Below are 18,197 nucleotides of genomic sequence, written 5' to 3' on the forward strand. Positions count from 1 at the left end.
GAGAAATAAGAAATACAGATAATGGGATATAGAAATCTATCTTACCCTACAAGAAAAGTGAGAAGGTGGGGGTAAGGGAAGGGTGGGGTGGGACAGAAGGAATGGTGCATTGAGGGAAGAGGTAATCAGAATGCAAGGTGCTATGAGGTGGGGGGAGAGGAGAGATGGGGAGAAAAATTGGTACTCAAAATTTTGTGGAAATGAATGTCATAATCTAAAAGTAAATAAATGAATGAATCAATCAACAAGCCTTTATTAAGTAATAGGCATTGGGCTAGCCCCTGGGGATACAAATAGAAAAAATGAAATAAGCCCTACTTTAAGGAGTTTACATTCTACCAAGGGTGTCACAAGTACATATACACACACAGGTGTATACATATATACATACACACATATATACACATATACACAGATGTATACATGTATTTTATATATATTTATAAAATACAGAGGGAATAAATACAGATAATTCTTCTCTTCACCAGCAACAACAAAAAAATTTCTCATTCTCACTTACCCTATCTAACAAACTGTCAAATATTATTGTTTCTACCTCTCCAACATCTCTCCTACACATTCCCTTGTCTCTACCCACATAGGTCCTAGCCTAGTTCAGGCCCTTAGCACCTTTCACCTGGATGACTGCAACAGACATCTAAGTGAGTCTCCCTGTGTCAAGTCTCTCCCCAATCTAATTCATCCTCCACACAGTTGCCAAAGTCATTTGCCTAAAGTACAGGTCTGCCTATGTCAGCCAAATACATTTCTCTCCCAATAAATTCCAGCAGCTATTACCTCTGGATAAATAAACTCCTCTGTTATTTAAAACTGTACAACCTGGCCCCTCCTTTTCTAGACCTCTTAAGACATTACTCTCTTCCACCTACTTTATGGTCTAATCATACTGGCCACTTGTTCTTCATATATAATACTCCATCTTCCATAATACAAATGACTTTGTACTGTCAGTCTCCCCCATGCCTGGAATGTTCTCCTTCCTCATTTCTTCCTAGACTTTCTCAGTATCCTTCAAAACTCAGCTCAAGTATCTACATGAAGCCTTTTCTAATACCTCCAGCTCCTTCTTTCCTCCCTCCAAAAATTACATCTCATTTATTTTGTATATACTCTGAATATAGGGGAATGAATGAGACAAAAAATATTTATTAAACATTTACTATGTGCCAAGTACTCTGCTAAGTGTTGGGGATACAAATACAAAAGCAAAGGCAGTCCATGGCCTCACAGAACTTACATTTGAAAAGGGGAGACGACTACACACACACACACACACACACACACACACACACACACACACACACACACACACACACACACACTATATTCTGGTTTGGAAAATTACAGGGATACAGCATGGAACTATAGAAGAGTGACCTGACATGCCCTTTTGGGGACAAATGGAAGAACTGAATTGATTATGTTTCTAGACCCACAATGGGGAGAGATAGTGAGGTCCAGCTGGGTGACTGGTAAAAAGATGGCCATGAAAAATGACTAGGGTCCCTTGAAATAGTGAAGGCATGCATTAGTCAGTTCACCAGTCAGCTGTCATCTATAACAGTCACTCATTTAGAAAACAGTTACTGAGTTGGTAAAGGATAGTGATAAATAAGCCAAGCAGCTCAGCATTAAAAGCTGTTATTTATACAATTAGAGGCACAAGAAGTCCACAGTGGAAAGAGGCCAGTTGTGGAGTCAGAAAGAAATAGATTCAAGTTCTACCTTCCATACATATTAGCAATATGACTATGAGCAGGTTACTTAATTTTTTTATATCCTAGACATCTCTCTAAGACTATATATTATAGAGAAGATGGTGATCTGCAACTGTAGATGGAGTTTTTCCACCAAAAGTTCTCCAAGCTAATGAAATCACAGGCAGAGGTTTAAAAAGTGCAGGTAGAAAATTTTCTTGATGCAGTAACAGAATTTGAGGCCTACAAGAGACTCTTCAGAGGTCAGAATTCAATCTGACATAGGATGTTTATAAGATTCCTGTTTGATAGTCATTTGGATTTTGTTTAAATGCTTCTAACATAGGAGAAACATTGGTTTCTCCTAATTCTGACCTTAAGTCAGAAGACTGAACAAATCTAATCCTCCTTACACAACTAGATACTTGAAGATAACTACTGTATTTTGCTTTCCTTTCTCTCCCTACTCCCACCCCCATCTTCAACTGGTATGCCTTTCTAGTGTCTTTACCATGTGCAGTACCACCCCCTTCCCCCACCCCTTCAAGCAATAAAGTAAGTCAATGTCTTTCTTAAAATACAGTTACAAGAACCAAGTAAAATGCTCTAATATGGTATGACCAGGGCAAAGGTACAGCAGAATTACCACAATCTTCATTCTGGATTCTATACTCTCAAGGGAATCTAAAATACTAATATCTTTCTTTGGCTATCATGTCACACCAATAAATCATATTGAGCTCATAGTCCATTAAAATCCTCAAGTCTGATGAGTTTTCTTCTATCAGAATGTCAGTTTTTCAAAATACTTATTCTGAAAAAAAAATTTAAGTTCTAATAGTTAATAGTAATAGTATTCCTACTATTTGATTTTTGATAAAATTTTTACAAGAGTAATTTTTTATTTTTACAACAGCAAATCTGAGAAATCTGTTTATAACAATAGCAAGTGTACAGTTATGTTCATGGCCTAATACTCTCATAAACATTCATTGTTTGTATGCCTGCTGTTATTATGAACAGAATTCTAAAATTCAAAAAGCCTGACACAGTAAGAGTTAAATGTTCAATTCCATTCCAACAAAAGATTATTTTAAAATAATAGTTTCAATGACTAAATAGCAAACTGGAAAGATTTACTATTCCCAAAATGGCACAATTAACAGCCAAAAAAAAAAATCTCACTAACAAGGAAGGACAAGCTTGTTATAGCTTTGAAAAGATTATCAAGAAACTCTCATAAATTTCAAAGTAGAAACCTGGGGAATTTAAACAACTCAGTTTGTTCAGTGGAAGTATATCCAATCACACATATAAATACATGTATCTTTAAGTATCATCTTTTCCACACGCATGGATATTGTCTTTGGGTATATAACTATAAACAATTCTCACTTTAAGTGGACCATTCTACAGACCTAAAAATCACTTAAAGTGATTTTTGCGTAATTTAAATTTGCCCCACATTACAAAAGCATACACAACAGTACCTTTACACAAGTCATAACATGTATTAAAATGTGGTCATATTAAATGCTGTACCATGATAATAAACAAAATCATGAAATGAAAGGTAAAGTTAATGACAAAATATGCAGAGTAATGTAAAGGTATCAGAGGTGTGCAAATTTCTTTCAGAAGTCTTTACATAAGTTTGAATTTGCATAATGTGAATTTACATAAAGCAGGAACTGTCTGTATGTGGAAAGAATCCTCTGCCAATAATGAAATTTAAAGTTTAAAAATGCATAAAACCTCATCAATTTCAGGCAAACTGCATGATATTTTATGTAAATGTAATGCATATTTATTCATATATACTCATGGGATTATTTCCCATATATTAACATAATGCTAACAAAGATTAAGTAGAACTAGTTTTAGAAGAACATCAACGTGCCTTTAAATATCACAGCTATTTTTCTCTAGTGCTTTAGCAGTTAACAAAGTATTTACTTCACCAAGACCCTGTGAGGTATCCAGTGAAAATGACTGTTACAGATCTTTATTTAACTGATGAGGAAAGTGAAATTTTAAAAGTTTAAGTAACCTATGTTCCCATGACTGATAAGTGCCAGAGCCAGAACTAGAACCCAGGTCTACTAACTATAAACTTCATTCCATAATACCATACTGCCTCTTTTGGCAAAGAGCAAATTGGAACATTCTTTTTCAATATTTATAATTTACTAAAATTTTACCTGATCATTTAGTTGCCGAATTGTTTTCTCTATATGTGGCAAAAGACCTCGAAATGTGAATTCTTGTATGAACTGTCTAATTCGATCATGATCAGTGAGGGTTAAACATGCACCATGAAGTATTCCTGTGTTCATTTTTTTTGTTTCATGTAATGACAGTGCAGATTTTATGTGATCAGTTCCATCAAAGTTGCTGGCAGGGTCACTTGATTGGTCCAATTGAAGTGGGTGGGATTTGAAGTTATTTGGTAAACCATCTATTTAAAAAATGGAAGTTTCTTTTGTTAACATTATGTAAAAGAAAATTATAGTATTGACTAGACAGAAAGCTATAATTCTCAAACTTATAGTTGCAATTAATCTTAATGTGTAAAATCTAGAAATAATATCAAGATTTACACCCATAAATCCCAAACCCTGCAATGCAATATGAATCAAAATTCATCTTAATTAAGAAATCTAAAGCTGAAATCTATTTAGGGAAAGATTAGAATATTTTTAAAAGACTGAAAATTAAGTGTACAAGAGGTTGTTGCAATTCTTAAAAAACCAAAATATATAAAAGTGAAATTATTAAAAATGTCAAATAGTATTTAAAGTTACTCTTAACACTCTTACTACTCTCTAAAGAATTTTTAAAAATTCATTTATATCACTATTATCAAAAAATTATTTTTACATAAAACAAACATAATCATTTAACTCAAGTCTCCAAAATAAGTTAATGTGTCAAAATGGAATCATCTTTGTGTATAAAAGGTGATCTATTTTAGCAACTTAATACACTTTTTCATAGTGAAAAATATGCAAAAAATAAAAAAATTTTAAAAATAAAGACCTTTGACTTCATTATCTAATCCATCCAATGAAAGCATGCTACTATCAGCATTCTTATTTGAAGCTATAGTGTAAGGCCCATCTTCATACAATTCCTATTGAAAGAAAAAATGGATTAGAGACTATACTTAGATAGCAATACAAAAATCACTAAACTCAGTAACACAGTATAGCGAATTTGCTCATTCTTCCTGACAAGTATACTTTCTAACAAAATAATATTTACTCCCTAACCAGCAATTTCATCTACTTATCTATTTACCTTGACATTCAGTTATGCTAACAATTTCGAATGGCATTTATTTCATCTGCATATTTATTCAATAAATCTAAGTATACACTTCCCTGCATATCTTTCCTTAAATTCAGAGATGCTCATGCATATGTCTATGAAAGAGGAGGATGTCTGAGAAAAAGAACAAATAGTCAAATAGCTAATTAGGCATGGAGGAGAAAACATGGCAAAGAGTGTCACGGAAAACTGAAGTGTATATGTTCAATTAAGATGGATGTATTTAAAAAGACTGTAGTGGTATTTATGCTGAGGGTTAATTATATCAGGGCACTGCACACAAGATGTACATCAGTGTCCAATGAAATTGTGGGTACATTAGCTAATGCTTAGTTGAGTACTGTCTGCCAGTGGTTCTCAACCTAGACGGCTTACCTTCTGTCCTCCTTCCCATCCCAGCTTTTTTGAAGTCCCTGGCATTCTTCCTATACAAATGTAGTCCTGAAGGGAAATATTTAGTTGGTTTTGCTTTCTTTTTTAAGTTTCAGATTCTATCACATCCAACTGGTTAATTTTTTTTTTATCCCACTATCTTCTCCTCAGCACATAGAAGAACAGCTAGCAATCAACAGATCTGGAACAATCTCTTAAGTTAACTGAAATGTCAGCTCTGGGAGGATTTCTACATAAGTGAAAAATCACTATGTATGGATAAATTTGTATTTAAAAAGAAATATACAGATTGATTATTAACAATTGTATTAGAAGCCCAGAGAAAATAAAATACAAATTCTTTACAAGTGAGATTTTTATAATCTTATGTTCAGTATCCTAAACAAGCAACACACTACACAAAAGGTTAATGAGGTTGTTATACAGAATATCAAAGTATCTTTTGCTTCCTTAAAAGAAGTTTTTTCTAATAGGGAAATAAAGTCAACACACCAAAACAGTTAACATACTAAAAGGAATACATTAATTGATATATTCTAAAATGGAATAAAAGTCTTAGAAATTAGAGAAGACTTTGGAAAAACCCTCACTGCTCTCCCACCTCAGTGCTTTCCCTCTGCAAAATGCCTACTTTACTACTTGAGAATAATGAAGAGTAGAAAAACAAATGAACAAGATCTTACAAGGAATAAAGAAATTATGGTAAGTCAGGAAGAAAATTGCAGGCATCTAAATGACATAAGCTAGAGAAGGTAATAGTGTGATAGATGAGCTTGTCAGAGAAATGGACTACTACCACCAAGAACAGGTGGCTAATCAAGAATTTGCTATGGTCATTCATAAACCAATAATTAATTTTACAAAATCTAAATTCTATTTTCTACATTCTTAATAAACTTAACGCAAGTTCAATAGAGTAAATAGTTTTTCAGTTCACTGAGAAACGATCAGTTAACTGTTGCTTTTCTTATCTGGAAAAATTATAGCCATGTAAGGAAGGATTTGTCATTAGCAGTTAAAATAAACTCAAACTACTTGTTCTAGTGCTAGTTTGCTCATAACTCATTTTAATTAATCACATTCCAAAAAATAATCACTGTAGAGCCATTATAGTTAGGTCAAAGGCCTACAGAGTGGGGGAAAAAAAGTTATTCTAAAATCATCCTAAGTAGATTTGGAGAATTTGTGTTTGTGCTTTGTTTGCTTGTTTTTACATATACCTGGTTTTGAATACTATTTTTCTGAAGATACTGACTCCAAGGATCTGGTATCTGTTCATCTGATGACCGATTAGATGTTCGAGAATTAATTTTAAGCAAATAGCAACCCTGAGTTCCATATCTCTGCTTCATTTCCTCATAAACTGAATCAGCTCTGAAATTTTTTTTTAAAAAGAAAAAGAAAAAAACCACATGTCAAATGAAAATCTTTATGCAACGTTAAGAGATTACTCATACCTTGAAAACAAATCCAGAAAAATTAACCTTTCTGATAAACAAAAAATTAAGTATTACAATTTATCTAATAACAATGCATAATTAAAACTCAAATCAGCCTGACTAAAAACTTGTCTAAATGTAAACATCTCGTGAGGATTGGAGACCCTATGCTAGCAGACTACCATGACAATTAAGAATGTAACAGGCTGGCATTTGCAAAGTTACATTTGTTTATTATTATCATTCCCTTCAAAAAGTTTGGAAGGAGAAGGAAAAGAAGAAAGGAAGATGAAGGAAGAAACTGAAGGTACAGAAGGAATTGTTTAGGTTAACATGTTCCCTTTCCAGTTGCAGAGGCTTTAATGACTAGTAATACGAACTACCTCTAATTTATCAAATAAACATTCCTTTCTACAACGTAAAAAGATCTAAAACTGTCTGTTACTGTAACTTACCAGTTACTAAATAAAAAGTTGCCCTCAAAAATAAATTCTCAATACAACTAACAGATGTTAAACAAGGATCTTTAACAGTAAAAACCTTTATGTATAGAAGGGGATGGTTTGGATGATGTTACTTGGTCAAGGTGATAAAATGTGGCAATTCAGAAAAACATCAGAGTAAAAGTGTAAAAAGGCTGTGATTGTTAACAGACTCAAGATACCAAAGAATTTTACTTTCTTAGATCAAATAGAAATTCAAAATTCAAAACAATCAACAACATTTTAACTAATGTAACAAGAGGCCTACCTTTGTTCATCTCCTGCACTTACATCATGCAACAGGACGTAATACTTGAGTGTATTTGGTATAAACCATTTTGGGTAGGAATAGTCACTGCTGTGCTGAATTCGATGCTGCTCTTGAGACAACTTCAAAAACTGTTCCACAGGTTCAGATTCACTAGAAGATGCTACTAACATACCTTGCAAAGCACATTATTAAGGTAATTATCACAATACACAATGATACATAAATATTTTATTAAATTATTTTTTCTAAGGGATTTTATTCAAGTAGCAATTCATTACTTTCAAGCTGTGGTCCTGATTCTATTACTCAGGTAAGAAAACTCTAAAGCCACACAAACTTCAAAAGATAGATGGCTAGACAGCTAGAGATAAAGAAAACTATAAAAGCCATGGTGTTCTGTACAATATAAAACATTCACCAGAATTTAATCTGGTTTCAGCTTTCAATGTACTGACATACAGATATCTATCTATATGCACACCTAAAGCTGTCTTCATCTATCTGTAATAGGCATGTCTACAGAGACAAATAAATACATATATGCAAATATATTGTCATTAAATTTAGAATAAGCAAATTCATGTGTGGGTGAAACTGCTTCCTCACAGGAGCGAGGAACCTATAGGCTTAAGGCCACATTTTGCCCTCTAGGTCCTCAAGTACAGCCCTCTGACTGAATCCAAACTTCACAGAACAAATCTCTTCAATAAAAGGATTTGTTCTGTAAAACTTGGACTCAGTTAAAAGGCCACACCCAAGGGCCTAGAAGACCACATGGCCTCAAGGTCTCAGGTTCTCCAACCCTACTAGAACATAAGGTTAATCTTAAGGATAATTTCTCTTGGATCTCTAATTTTTAAAACATTAGGATCATAAGAAAACAAGATCACAATTACTATTATGAGTTTAGGTTTCCTACTCTTGAAAATCATATCTTTTGAAGAGAAGGTGAATGGACAACTCTTTCGATTCTCAAAGTTCTCCCTAACCAATTCATCACCCCACTCTCCACAGGAGCTATTTCCAACCTTTGTGACTCTCCTTAAGCTTCTATGACATTCTCACTGCGCTGAGCACCTTACCATATACTTCACTGAAAAATGATGACCATTTACCAAGAGTTCCCTCTTCTGTCTGCCTCATCTCATGTGCTTCCACCTCCCTTCTTATTCTTTTCTAAACCCTCTGTAATCTGATTTCAACTTCAACATTCAAATGAAATAGTTGTCTCTACAGTTGCCAAAGATCTCTTAATTACCAAATCTAGTGGTCTTTTCTCCATCCTTACCTTTCTTGACCTCTCTACAGCCTACGACACTGTTGATCACCATCTCTTCTCTAGGTTTTCATAACACTACTTTTTCTGTCTTCTTGGCTAGGTCTTTATCCAAGTCATGCCCACTAAATCTGAGTGTTCCCCAAGACTGTCCTGGGTTCACTTCTTTCTTTCTCCTCTACAATATCTGTTCCTTGGTAATCTCATCACCTCCTGTGGGTTTTTTCAATTATCATTTCTATATAGATTACTGCTAGATCTATACTGAGAACTAGTCTTGCTCCTTAGTTATAGCCCTACATCATCAACTGCCTTTTGGACATCTCAAACTGAATGTCCCATAGGTATCTTAAAATCAACATATAAAAAAATGAACTCATCTTTCCCCCTTCCTCCAAATACTTTCCTCTTAACCTCGCCATTTCAGTTAAAGGGTACCATTATCTTCATAGTCACCCAGTCTCCTAATCATTCTGTCATCCTCAACTTCCTCACCTCACATAAATAAATCCATTGCCAAATCTTGTCTTTTCTCCCTTCTCTTATAACCATCTTTCATATACAGCCTATTTTCTCATGCAGCCACCACCATCCTAGGAAAAATCCTCAATATATCACACCTGGACTATTGCAGAGCCTCCCAATTTGTCTCCTTGTCTCAACTCTCCCCTCATTTTCAACCATCAAAATTATTTCCCTAAAGCAAAATTATGACTATGTCACTCTCTTACTCAATAAACTCCAATGGTTCCCTCTAGGTTCAACAATAAACTGCTCTGTTTGGCATTTTTTAAAGCTCTTTACAACTTGGTCCCCTTTTACCTCTCTAGTCTTTACTTCTTTACTCTCCTCCCCATACTTTACCACTTAGTTATTATAGTCTATTTGCTATTGCTTGCACAAGACACTCCCTTTCCTGTCTCTGTGCCTCTGCACTGGCTATCCCTGTGCCTGGTATACTTTCTCTCCTCATCTCAGTTTCTAAGGCTTCCTTTAAGAAACAAATACCACCTTCCACAAAAGGCCTTTCTTGGTCTTCCTAGCTGATAATACCTTTCCCTCTGAGATTACTTTCCATATACTCTGAAAATACCTTACACATAAACCTGTTATTTACATGCTATTTCCCCCATTAGAATGCAAGTCTCTTGAGGACTGGGGCTGTCTTTACTTTTCTGTTGCACCCTCCTGCTCCCTTAATATGAGTAATCCCATCTCCCTTAAGATTATCTCCAATGTATCCTGTCTATACCTTGTTTGTACATGATTACTTGCATGTTGTCTCCTCAATCAGACTATAAGCCCCTTCAAAACAGGGACCAATTTTGCTTTTTGTCTTTTTTGTATCCTCAATACTGAGCACAGCCTAGCATACAGTAAGCATGTAATAGGTGCTTTTTGTTTTCTTTTTGCTAAATAGCTACTCAGACAAAGGGTGGCAATGACAGATTAGCACTTGAGACAATCATCAAAGAAAATTTCCATATAATTTCCATAAATTTTCCATAATTTTAATAACCTATCTTTAAGCTGAAAGGATACATGCCAAATAGTGGTTTAGAAATTCATGATCTGAGGCTGGCATGGACTGAAGAAAACTTTCTCGATAAGATTCAAACCATGGAGTAGTAGCTGAAATTGAGAAAAGGTAAAATGCTTCATAAGGAAACATTTACAATTAAAATGAATAAATGTAGAAGGTATAATTAGAACCTGCAAATTCAAACTTCAGAAAATAATGTGGCAATAGTTGTTCCCCCACCTCCAAAAAACATATTTCTTAAAAGAAAAAAAGCATGCTTTAAGAAATTAAAACTGGAGGTTAGTTTTCTGAAACTCATACAAACCCATATTTCTTTCAACTTGCCTGTGGCAAGTCCACATAAGAAACCACTAAATTTTACCTATAAGACAAAAAGGCACTATACAATTGAAACAGAGCATCATGCCATGGTTTTAAATTATAGACTGAGATTATTTTATAAACAATAATCTTACAACATTTCAGTAAATGACATGTATTGAATAGAATTAAAGATAAATATACCTCAACAGGAATTATACTAAGAAAGATCTTATATTAGTGGGAAATATGTTTCCTCTTGTGGGCCTATGTATCCAGTCATAAAGTATCAAATTAACTTACTCAATTATTAAGCCTACTGTATACAGACTATACTGTTTTTTTTCCATTTGAATTTCTTCTAATAATCACAAAAAGTCATGGTTTTCTGTACAAACATAAAACATTCACTAGAACTGAACCTGGTATTATCTAACAATAGACTGATCAAACAAACTTCTCAAAGACAATCTGTTTTAATATTCTCTTACAACTTAAAAAATACTATGCAAAATACTGGAAAAGGTTACAGAATGGCTGAATAATTATCTTAACAAGAAATAAAAAACAGGCTTTCTTGAAGAGAGGTGGGTAGAATATAGGAGGGAAATCTAGGAGACACTGATATTTTTATCAATAAAAATATTTTTTTAAAAAATGAAATGTAATTTAACCAAATCTACTAAAATTAGGATAAAATTTCCCCAATTTGCCTTTTGAATACATAAACCTCATTATTCTGTCAGGAAAACAGCTAACAAAAATAATAAACAACAACCTTAGAAAAGACTTAAATTCTACTGCACATAAAGTGTATAGCCTTGAGCAAGCTTCTTTTGTCTCCGACCTTCAGTGTAAAATGGGAATGATATCTGCACTACTACTACTTCACGACACTGTTTTGACACTTCTATGAAGAGATTTAAAAAATTTGGCAAACTATAAGGAATTATGTATGCACAGTTGAGCAACAGCATTATTACCACAAAGCAGAAAAACAAGCATCTTATATATTCTGCAATTTCTTTTCAAAAGATAATAAAAGAAAGCAAAATAGATGACAGACTGCTAACTACTGATACAGTAATTTTCTCTTCAACCAACATATACATACCACATGAGCCTAAGAAATTACTGTCTATGTGTATAATATTTACTTACACATTTAAAGTAAGCATCCCTAGCAATGAAGTAAAACAAGGACAATTTAAAAAAAAAAACTGGTTGAACACAAAGGATATCCTGAAGAAGAAAGCCAAGGGTTAATTTACTTTTGATTTTCTTTCCTTCCCCACTCCCCCTTCAATACAGCTCAAAATGATATAATGCATTCAGTTTCTTCATTTTATTTCCAGGCACATGGTAACCACAGAAAGTAAGGGGAAAAAAATAGTCCACTATGCTAGCTAAAATTAACAAGTAAGTTTTGTATTTGACAATATATGTCCCTAAATTCAGTTCATGGGATTCTAAATATTTATGGTAGAAGAGAACTGGAAACTCCAGCAAAGATCCACGGGCCAATGGTGGTTCTAAAAAAAAAATGGAAGATAATACAAATTCTTTGCTTAGTTCTATATAGACTATTGGACCTCATTTAGATAGGTATGTCCCCACTGCAGCCTAACACAAAAATTTTCTAGAAGTATTTATTAAAGGCCAATAATATAAAGAATATATCTTACTTTACTGACTACATAATTTAAGCACAAAAACTGGCCATATACTTGATTGCCAAAAAAGTACAAATGAAAAATTTAAATATTTTCTTAACTTTCAGTCTAAAAATATCTCTGTAATTTGAGCACCAGAAGTTTCTAATATAGGTATACAATTACATTTTGGAACTTTGAACATATTGTGTTATGAGTAACACAGAACATTCAGAAGACCAAGATTTGCTTTAAAATTCTAATATATATTAAAAACCTACATTCTTTTACAACTCTAATAATAATAATACAGTAAAATATATAAAGGAATTAAGTTCTTCCTTATTAGAAATGGCAGGGATTTGCATCAGGAAACAAACTACTTACCTTCAATTATAAATTCTACCAAAATCAAGCAGCAGTTAATGTGGCTTTTTTCTCAATTATAAATTCTACCAAAATCAAGCAGCAGTTAATGTGGCTTTTTTCTCAATAACACTAACTAGTCCTGAGACCGACAAGGAAAAAACTCCTAGGGTCAAGAGGTAATCTAAATGGAAACCATAGTTTATATCTAATGATATTAATAAAACTGTTCCCAGCATAAAGACTAAGATTTATGAATCCTTCTACCTTGTGATTTGGCTATAGCTTCAAAATCTTCAACGAGATTCTATTTTTCTGAAAATCTATAACCAAAGTCCATAGTATAATACTTAACTCACTACTAAGCACTATTTTTACTTGTACTGTAAATACTCCAATGATTCAAGAATTTTTTTTTAATCTACTTTAAACGATTTCTACAAACTGGCTCCAACCTCTCTTTCTCATTTTAGTACTAACATTCAGAATACTTGTTCAACAGTAAGACATGAAAAGATGTAATAAGTATCCTAAGGTCAACCAGGCCTTCTTTCTTTTTCCTTCAGGATTCAAGGACAAGGCATCTTTGAACAAATCCCTCAACCTCTTTAGTCTCATCTGTTTGCAAGGTCAGGGTGGGGTGAGGAAGGAGTGGAGGGATTGGAGGTTGAACTTGAGTATCTCTAAAGTTCCCTGCCAAATCTAAAATGGTATAATTCCCCTTAGGTTGGAATCACAGTTGATTTTGTGTTCACCCTTCGTTGCCAAAGAAGACCCTGTCATCGGAGAAATGATGACATGATTTGCACTTGACTTTGTTTTAAGTGACGGAGGGCTAATCACAGTTGATACTGCTTTGGGGCATAGCTATATATACTAGTAAGGAAATACTGTAAATAAATCAAATGGGATGCTGTACACAAAATGCTTTGCAAACTATTTAAAGTATTATACAACTAACAATAACAGAATATTTTAGAGTGAATGATATACAGTGGTAATGACCAAGTTTGGTTACAAAGAGAGATAAGAAGTCAGTGTCCTGCTTTCTTTGGGGAGGAAGGGAGAGAAGAGAAAAATTATGGGCATGAAACATTGCAGATATCAAATCTTTACCCATGTGTTGGTTAGTTTTGCTGAACTACTTGTTTTTCTGTTATAAAGGATGGCTCCCTGACAGGGGTAGGGATACACTGTAAAAATGTAGGTGATACAAAAAAACAGTTATCAATAAAAGTTGTGAGAGACAGAGAGAGACAGTCTCTCCCAAAAAAGGTACTTCCTAAGAAAAGTCATCTCCCTTTTTTTTTTTTTTTTTTTTTTTTTTGCAGAGGTGGGGAACTTTGAGTGTACAACACTACAGATATCAAGCATTCTCAATGTGTTAGTTTTGCTAGGTTTTTAAAATTCTTCTATATAAAGGCTGATTGAAGTGGGATATGAAGTGTGACTGAAGTGGGTGAAGGGATATATCGGGAAATGTAGGTGATATAAAAAGAATAGGTTTAATTTTATTTAAATTTAGCAAAAGCTAGAGTTCCCTGATTATTAAGTATACTTTTTAAAAAATCAACAACAATATGAAATCAACTTCTAAATCAAGGATTCTTAACCAGGGGTCTGTAAGCACTTGAAAAAAATTTTTATAACTGCATTTCAATATTATTTGTTTCTTCTGTCATTCTATGTATCTTATGCATTTTAAAACATTATTCTTAAGAGTCCATAGGCTTTATCTGACTGCCTAAAGGGGTTCATGACACAAAAGGTTAAATAAAACTTGTTCTAAATCAACCATCAAGTTATCTATTAAGTATGTATGTGTTCAGCATTATATACACCATTGACTAGGACACAATATAATGAAGTAATAAAACTGCAAAAACTTCAAAATGTATAACTTCAGTTGCTGCCAAAAGTTACATTTCATTCAAAAATTACAAACTATTTCATAACTATATGTAGTGAACACAAAGTAACAAACTAATAGGTATCTATAGAATTTCAAATAAGAAATTAATCCAGGCCAATACTTTCAAGAAAACTTTCAAAATGAAGAACTGTTAATCATGTTCTTTTGTCCTTGAAAAACCTACATTTAGGAAAATGACAGTAATTTAACAAACTGCATTAGACATTCCTCCTCTAAAATACTATATATCATCAGAAAATGTTTTTAGTCTAAATACAATATTTTGACATTTATACCAGTGTAATCAATATAGAAGACATTAAATATGGTTTTAAAATAAATTATATATTTAGAAACAAAAACATGGTCATTCCATCTACTGTTCAGAATAAAGTGAAGCTCAAATTATTCTATTAAAGGACAACGTCTATAATCTGCAAAATTAATGTTCTAATTAAAGACCAAAGAACAAAGTTAAAAGGAAAGAAGTCAACAGCCATCACCAATGTTACATATTTTTGGAAATTCTGTAAAGGTGTCTCAAGTAAGGGAAATGGCTAAATAGAAGTAGCAGAATAAGCAAAGGTTGATGGAGTCCACCAACGAGAAGACTAAGGGCAACATGGAAAACTTAAATCCACCACAAGAAATACCTGAATATAACGTGGATTCTTTCAGTTCCATCAGTGTGTCTTTTCAATTACTGTACCAAGGAACACTAGCTTTAATTGATCGATCTGATAGAGAAAATACGGCATTGTTAAACTAAGCCCATTTACGTGAACAGATACCAATTATTTCTTTTTAATGAGTGGGGTGGGTGGGGCAGGGGTTGAAGGGTATACGTGTGTCCAACAGCATCGGTGGAAGAGAACAGAAATTTGCCTCCTTAATTCACCTGGTGAAAACGCATAACAAACTCCGCAAGCTACTCTGTGTCTGATAACTCTCCTACAAAGATATAGACTCGGAGTTTGCAGAACTCAAAAATGAAATAGATCACCAGTGAAAAGTATTGTGATATTAGTGAAAGGCAGAATATTGCAATTTAGACCTTTCCTTTTATACTAGCTTTATATTTTTCTTTATTGTTTTGTTGAAATGCTTGGGAGTTTGGGGAAGTTTTCAGGATAAAGCGCTCAGGTACAGCTTACCTCCTTTCCCTTCCTGTATATGAACAGCACTCATTAGCAAAAAGTACTGTTACGAGGTCAGGGATGAGTGAAAAAAATCATTATACCAAATTATTTGCTATAATTAGATCACAGAATTAATTATAACTAGCTCAGCAACACATTGCTTCTATAGGTTAACAATCAGTTCATTCATTCAAAAGAATGAACAGCTCTATTAATACAGACTTCTTTTATAACAGAACTGGCCATAAATGTATTTCACCAGTAGTCTGAAAAGGTTTTTTTTTGTTTTAACCTTTATTTTAGAAAGCCACTATTTTTCTATGTATTTTTTTCTATTGAACAAAAAGTTTTAGGCCTTCTCAATTTGGCACTCAGACTCTATAAAAAAAATTAAACTTTTACTCTTTAGACATCTACAAACAAAACTAAAATCAAGGTCAGATATCTGCTTATACCCATTACTAAACATTTAAGTACCTTTCAGAAAGGAAAAAGCATTAAAGTAGCTGATCTACCAAAATTCAGTCCAAGTAATTTATTTTTCAAATCCCTGATATTCTTCAACTCCAGTTACATTTCTTTCAGACGTTAATCAAATGTCCTTGCTTTCAAAGACTATCTTTGCTTTCACCCTAACTGCAATACTGGAACAATCCACCATTTACCCCCAGAGTATTTCTCCACAAACAAAAGCAGTCACCAGCTATTTTATCACTCCCCAAACCTCACTCGGCAGACACTTAGTGTCAAGTAGCGCAGGAGACATTAAAGTTAGAACTCATTAAGTCCAGGTCTGTAGGTTAAGTATACCTGTACCCCATGGCTGAGAAATATGACTTGACACAAAAACCAAAGCCAACAAAAGCATTTCCAATCTGCTACTTCTGTAATCATACATGGATAGGATATCAACATGTTCTATACCTCCATAACTGCTAAGTCCTTTTACATAACATGATCCATTATACAACTTAGCTAATTTCCAGACTTGCTGCTGTCTCCCTCATCTCAGCTTCAACTTTCAATAGATTAGAAATAGATCTAAAAATTTTACTGTAATCTATCTCTATTAAAATTAGCCACTTCTAAAACACTGCATAATGCTCATCTAGCTGGCAACAAACTAGGATATATACATGACTTTGATACACAGAAGTCTCCTTAAAATGAAAATTTTTCCTTTAAAAAAAGTGTTCAACCCTAAAGAAATTTTACTTTATTATCAGTCTAAAAATAATAATTCTTAAAAACTACAGTGAAATGCAATCTAGGTGCTGAGGTTGACTGAAAAAATTAAAATACAATATTCTAGCCCAGAATTCTCCAATACTCAATTGAAGAAGATTTTGCCACATCACCAAAGGAGGTATTTGCCAGCATCAAGTGACCCTTCCTATATCTTGTAATGGTCTGCAGCAAGGATGTAGAAATGGTCAGAATCTCCCTCCAAAGTAAATGGACATTTCCATTGGGAGTGTGCCCTGTAACTACTTGTCCATCAGCCAATATACTGAAATTCACCTTGGTTATGGTAGCCACAAAATCCCAATTCTACTCTTTCATCATCTATAAATATTTCAATACATTTAAGGGAAATGAAAAGTATATCTCCCTTACAGAAAGGTCAAAACAACAACTATAGACTAATCAATTACATCTAACATTTATGAAGTTACTTTTCGTTGCAAAATAACCCCCCCAAAACCTAGATACACAAAAATTATCTAACCAAAAATGTAAGACATATTGGCAACAACTTAAAATTAAAATTCATCAATTTAAACAAGTCAGTTGCAATTAAAATAAATTTCAAACACATACACAACACTATGTGCTTAATAAATCTTTGTTAATCAATGTACATAAAAAAATAGAGTACAAAATATGGAATGTAATTCATAAACTAAACACTTTTAGATAGTGGATTTAACATAATTAGATTCCAGTCACTTTAATTCAGTTACTTTAATCCAGTCACCTTAATATTATATTTGTACACTAAATATTATAGAACAGCAAATTTTAAAATACTCTATAGTTCAGAAGGTTTTTAATTCAACTTGATAATTTAACAACACTAAAAACTGAATTTCTGAATCATGGGCATGCAACTATGTATGCTAATATTGGCAAATCACAACTTAAAAGCACCTGAAAAAGATACAAATCTAAGGCACAAATAGAGAGTGTCCCAAAAATTTTAGTGCAATCTTAAATTTTAGTAGTTTAAAACTGTACTGACACTTTGGGGCATCCTGTACTATTATTTAACCCCTCCAAACCTCAATTTTCTCATCTTTAATGTGAAAGATTTAAATAATAAAAGATTTAATAATGCTTTTTCACCTTTTAAATATTTCTAAAATGATTAGATTG

General features: G+C 33.3%; 1 protein-coding gene across 3 annotated transcripts in view; it reads right to left on the reverse strand.

Annotated features, from left to right (window-relative positions):
• The window catches only part of TRAPPC8 (trafficking protein particle complex subunit 8), a 137,985-nt gene that overhangs the window by 95,456 nt on the left and 24,332 nt on the right, over positions 1-18,197 (reverse strand). For 2 of the 3 annotated variants that reach the window (XM_072604479.1, XM_072604482.1), the window contains exons 3-8: positions 10,452-10,541; positions 7,631-7,805; positions 6,662-6,815; positions 5,424-5,489; positions 4,758-4,851; positions 3,920-4,176 (exon numbers count right to left, since the gene is read on the reverse strand). In XM_072604479.1, coding sequence (XP_072460580.1) covers positions 3,920-4,176; positions 4,758-4,851; positions 5,424-5,489; positions 6,662-6,815; positions 7,631-7,805; positions 10,452-10,541 — 836 coding nt within the window. The remainder of the gene's footprint in view (positions 1-3,919; positions 4,177-4,757; positions 4,852-5,423; positions 5,490-6,661; positions 6,816-7,630; positions 7,806-10,451; positions 10,542-18,197) is intronic. The other variant, XM_072604480.1, reaches the window with a different exon arrangement.

This window comes from Notamacropus eugenii, chromosome 4, assembly GCF_028372415.1.
Source record: "Notamacropus eugenii isolate mMacEug1 chromosome 4, mMacEug1.pri_v2, whole genome shotgun sequence".
NCBI classification, from domain to species: Eukaryota; Metazoa; Chordata; class Mammalia; order Diprotodontia; family Macropodidae; genus Notamacropus; species Notamacropus eugenii.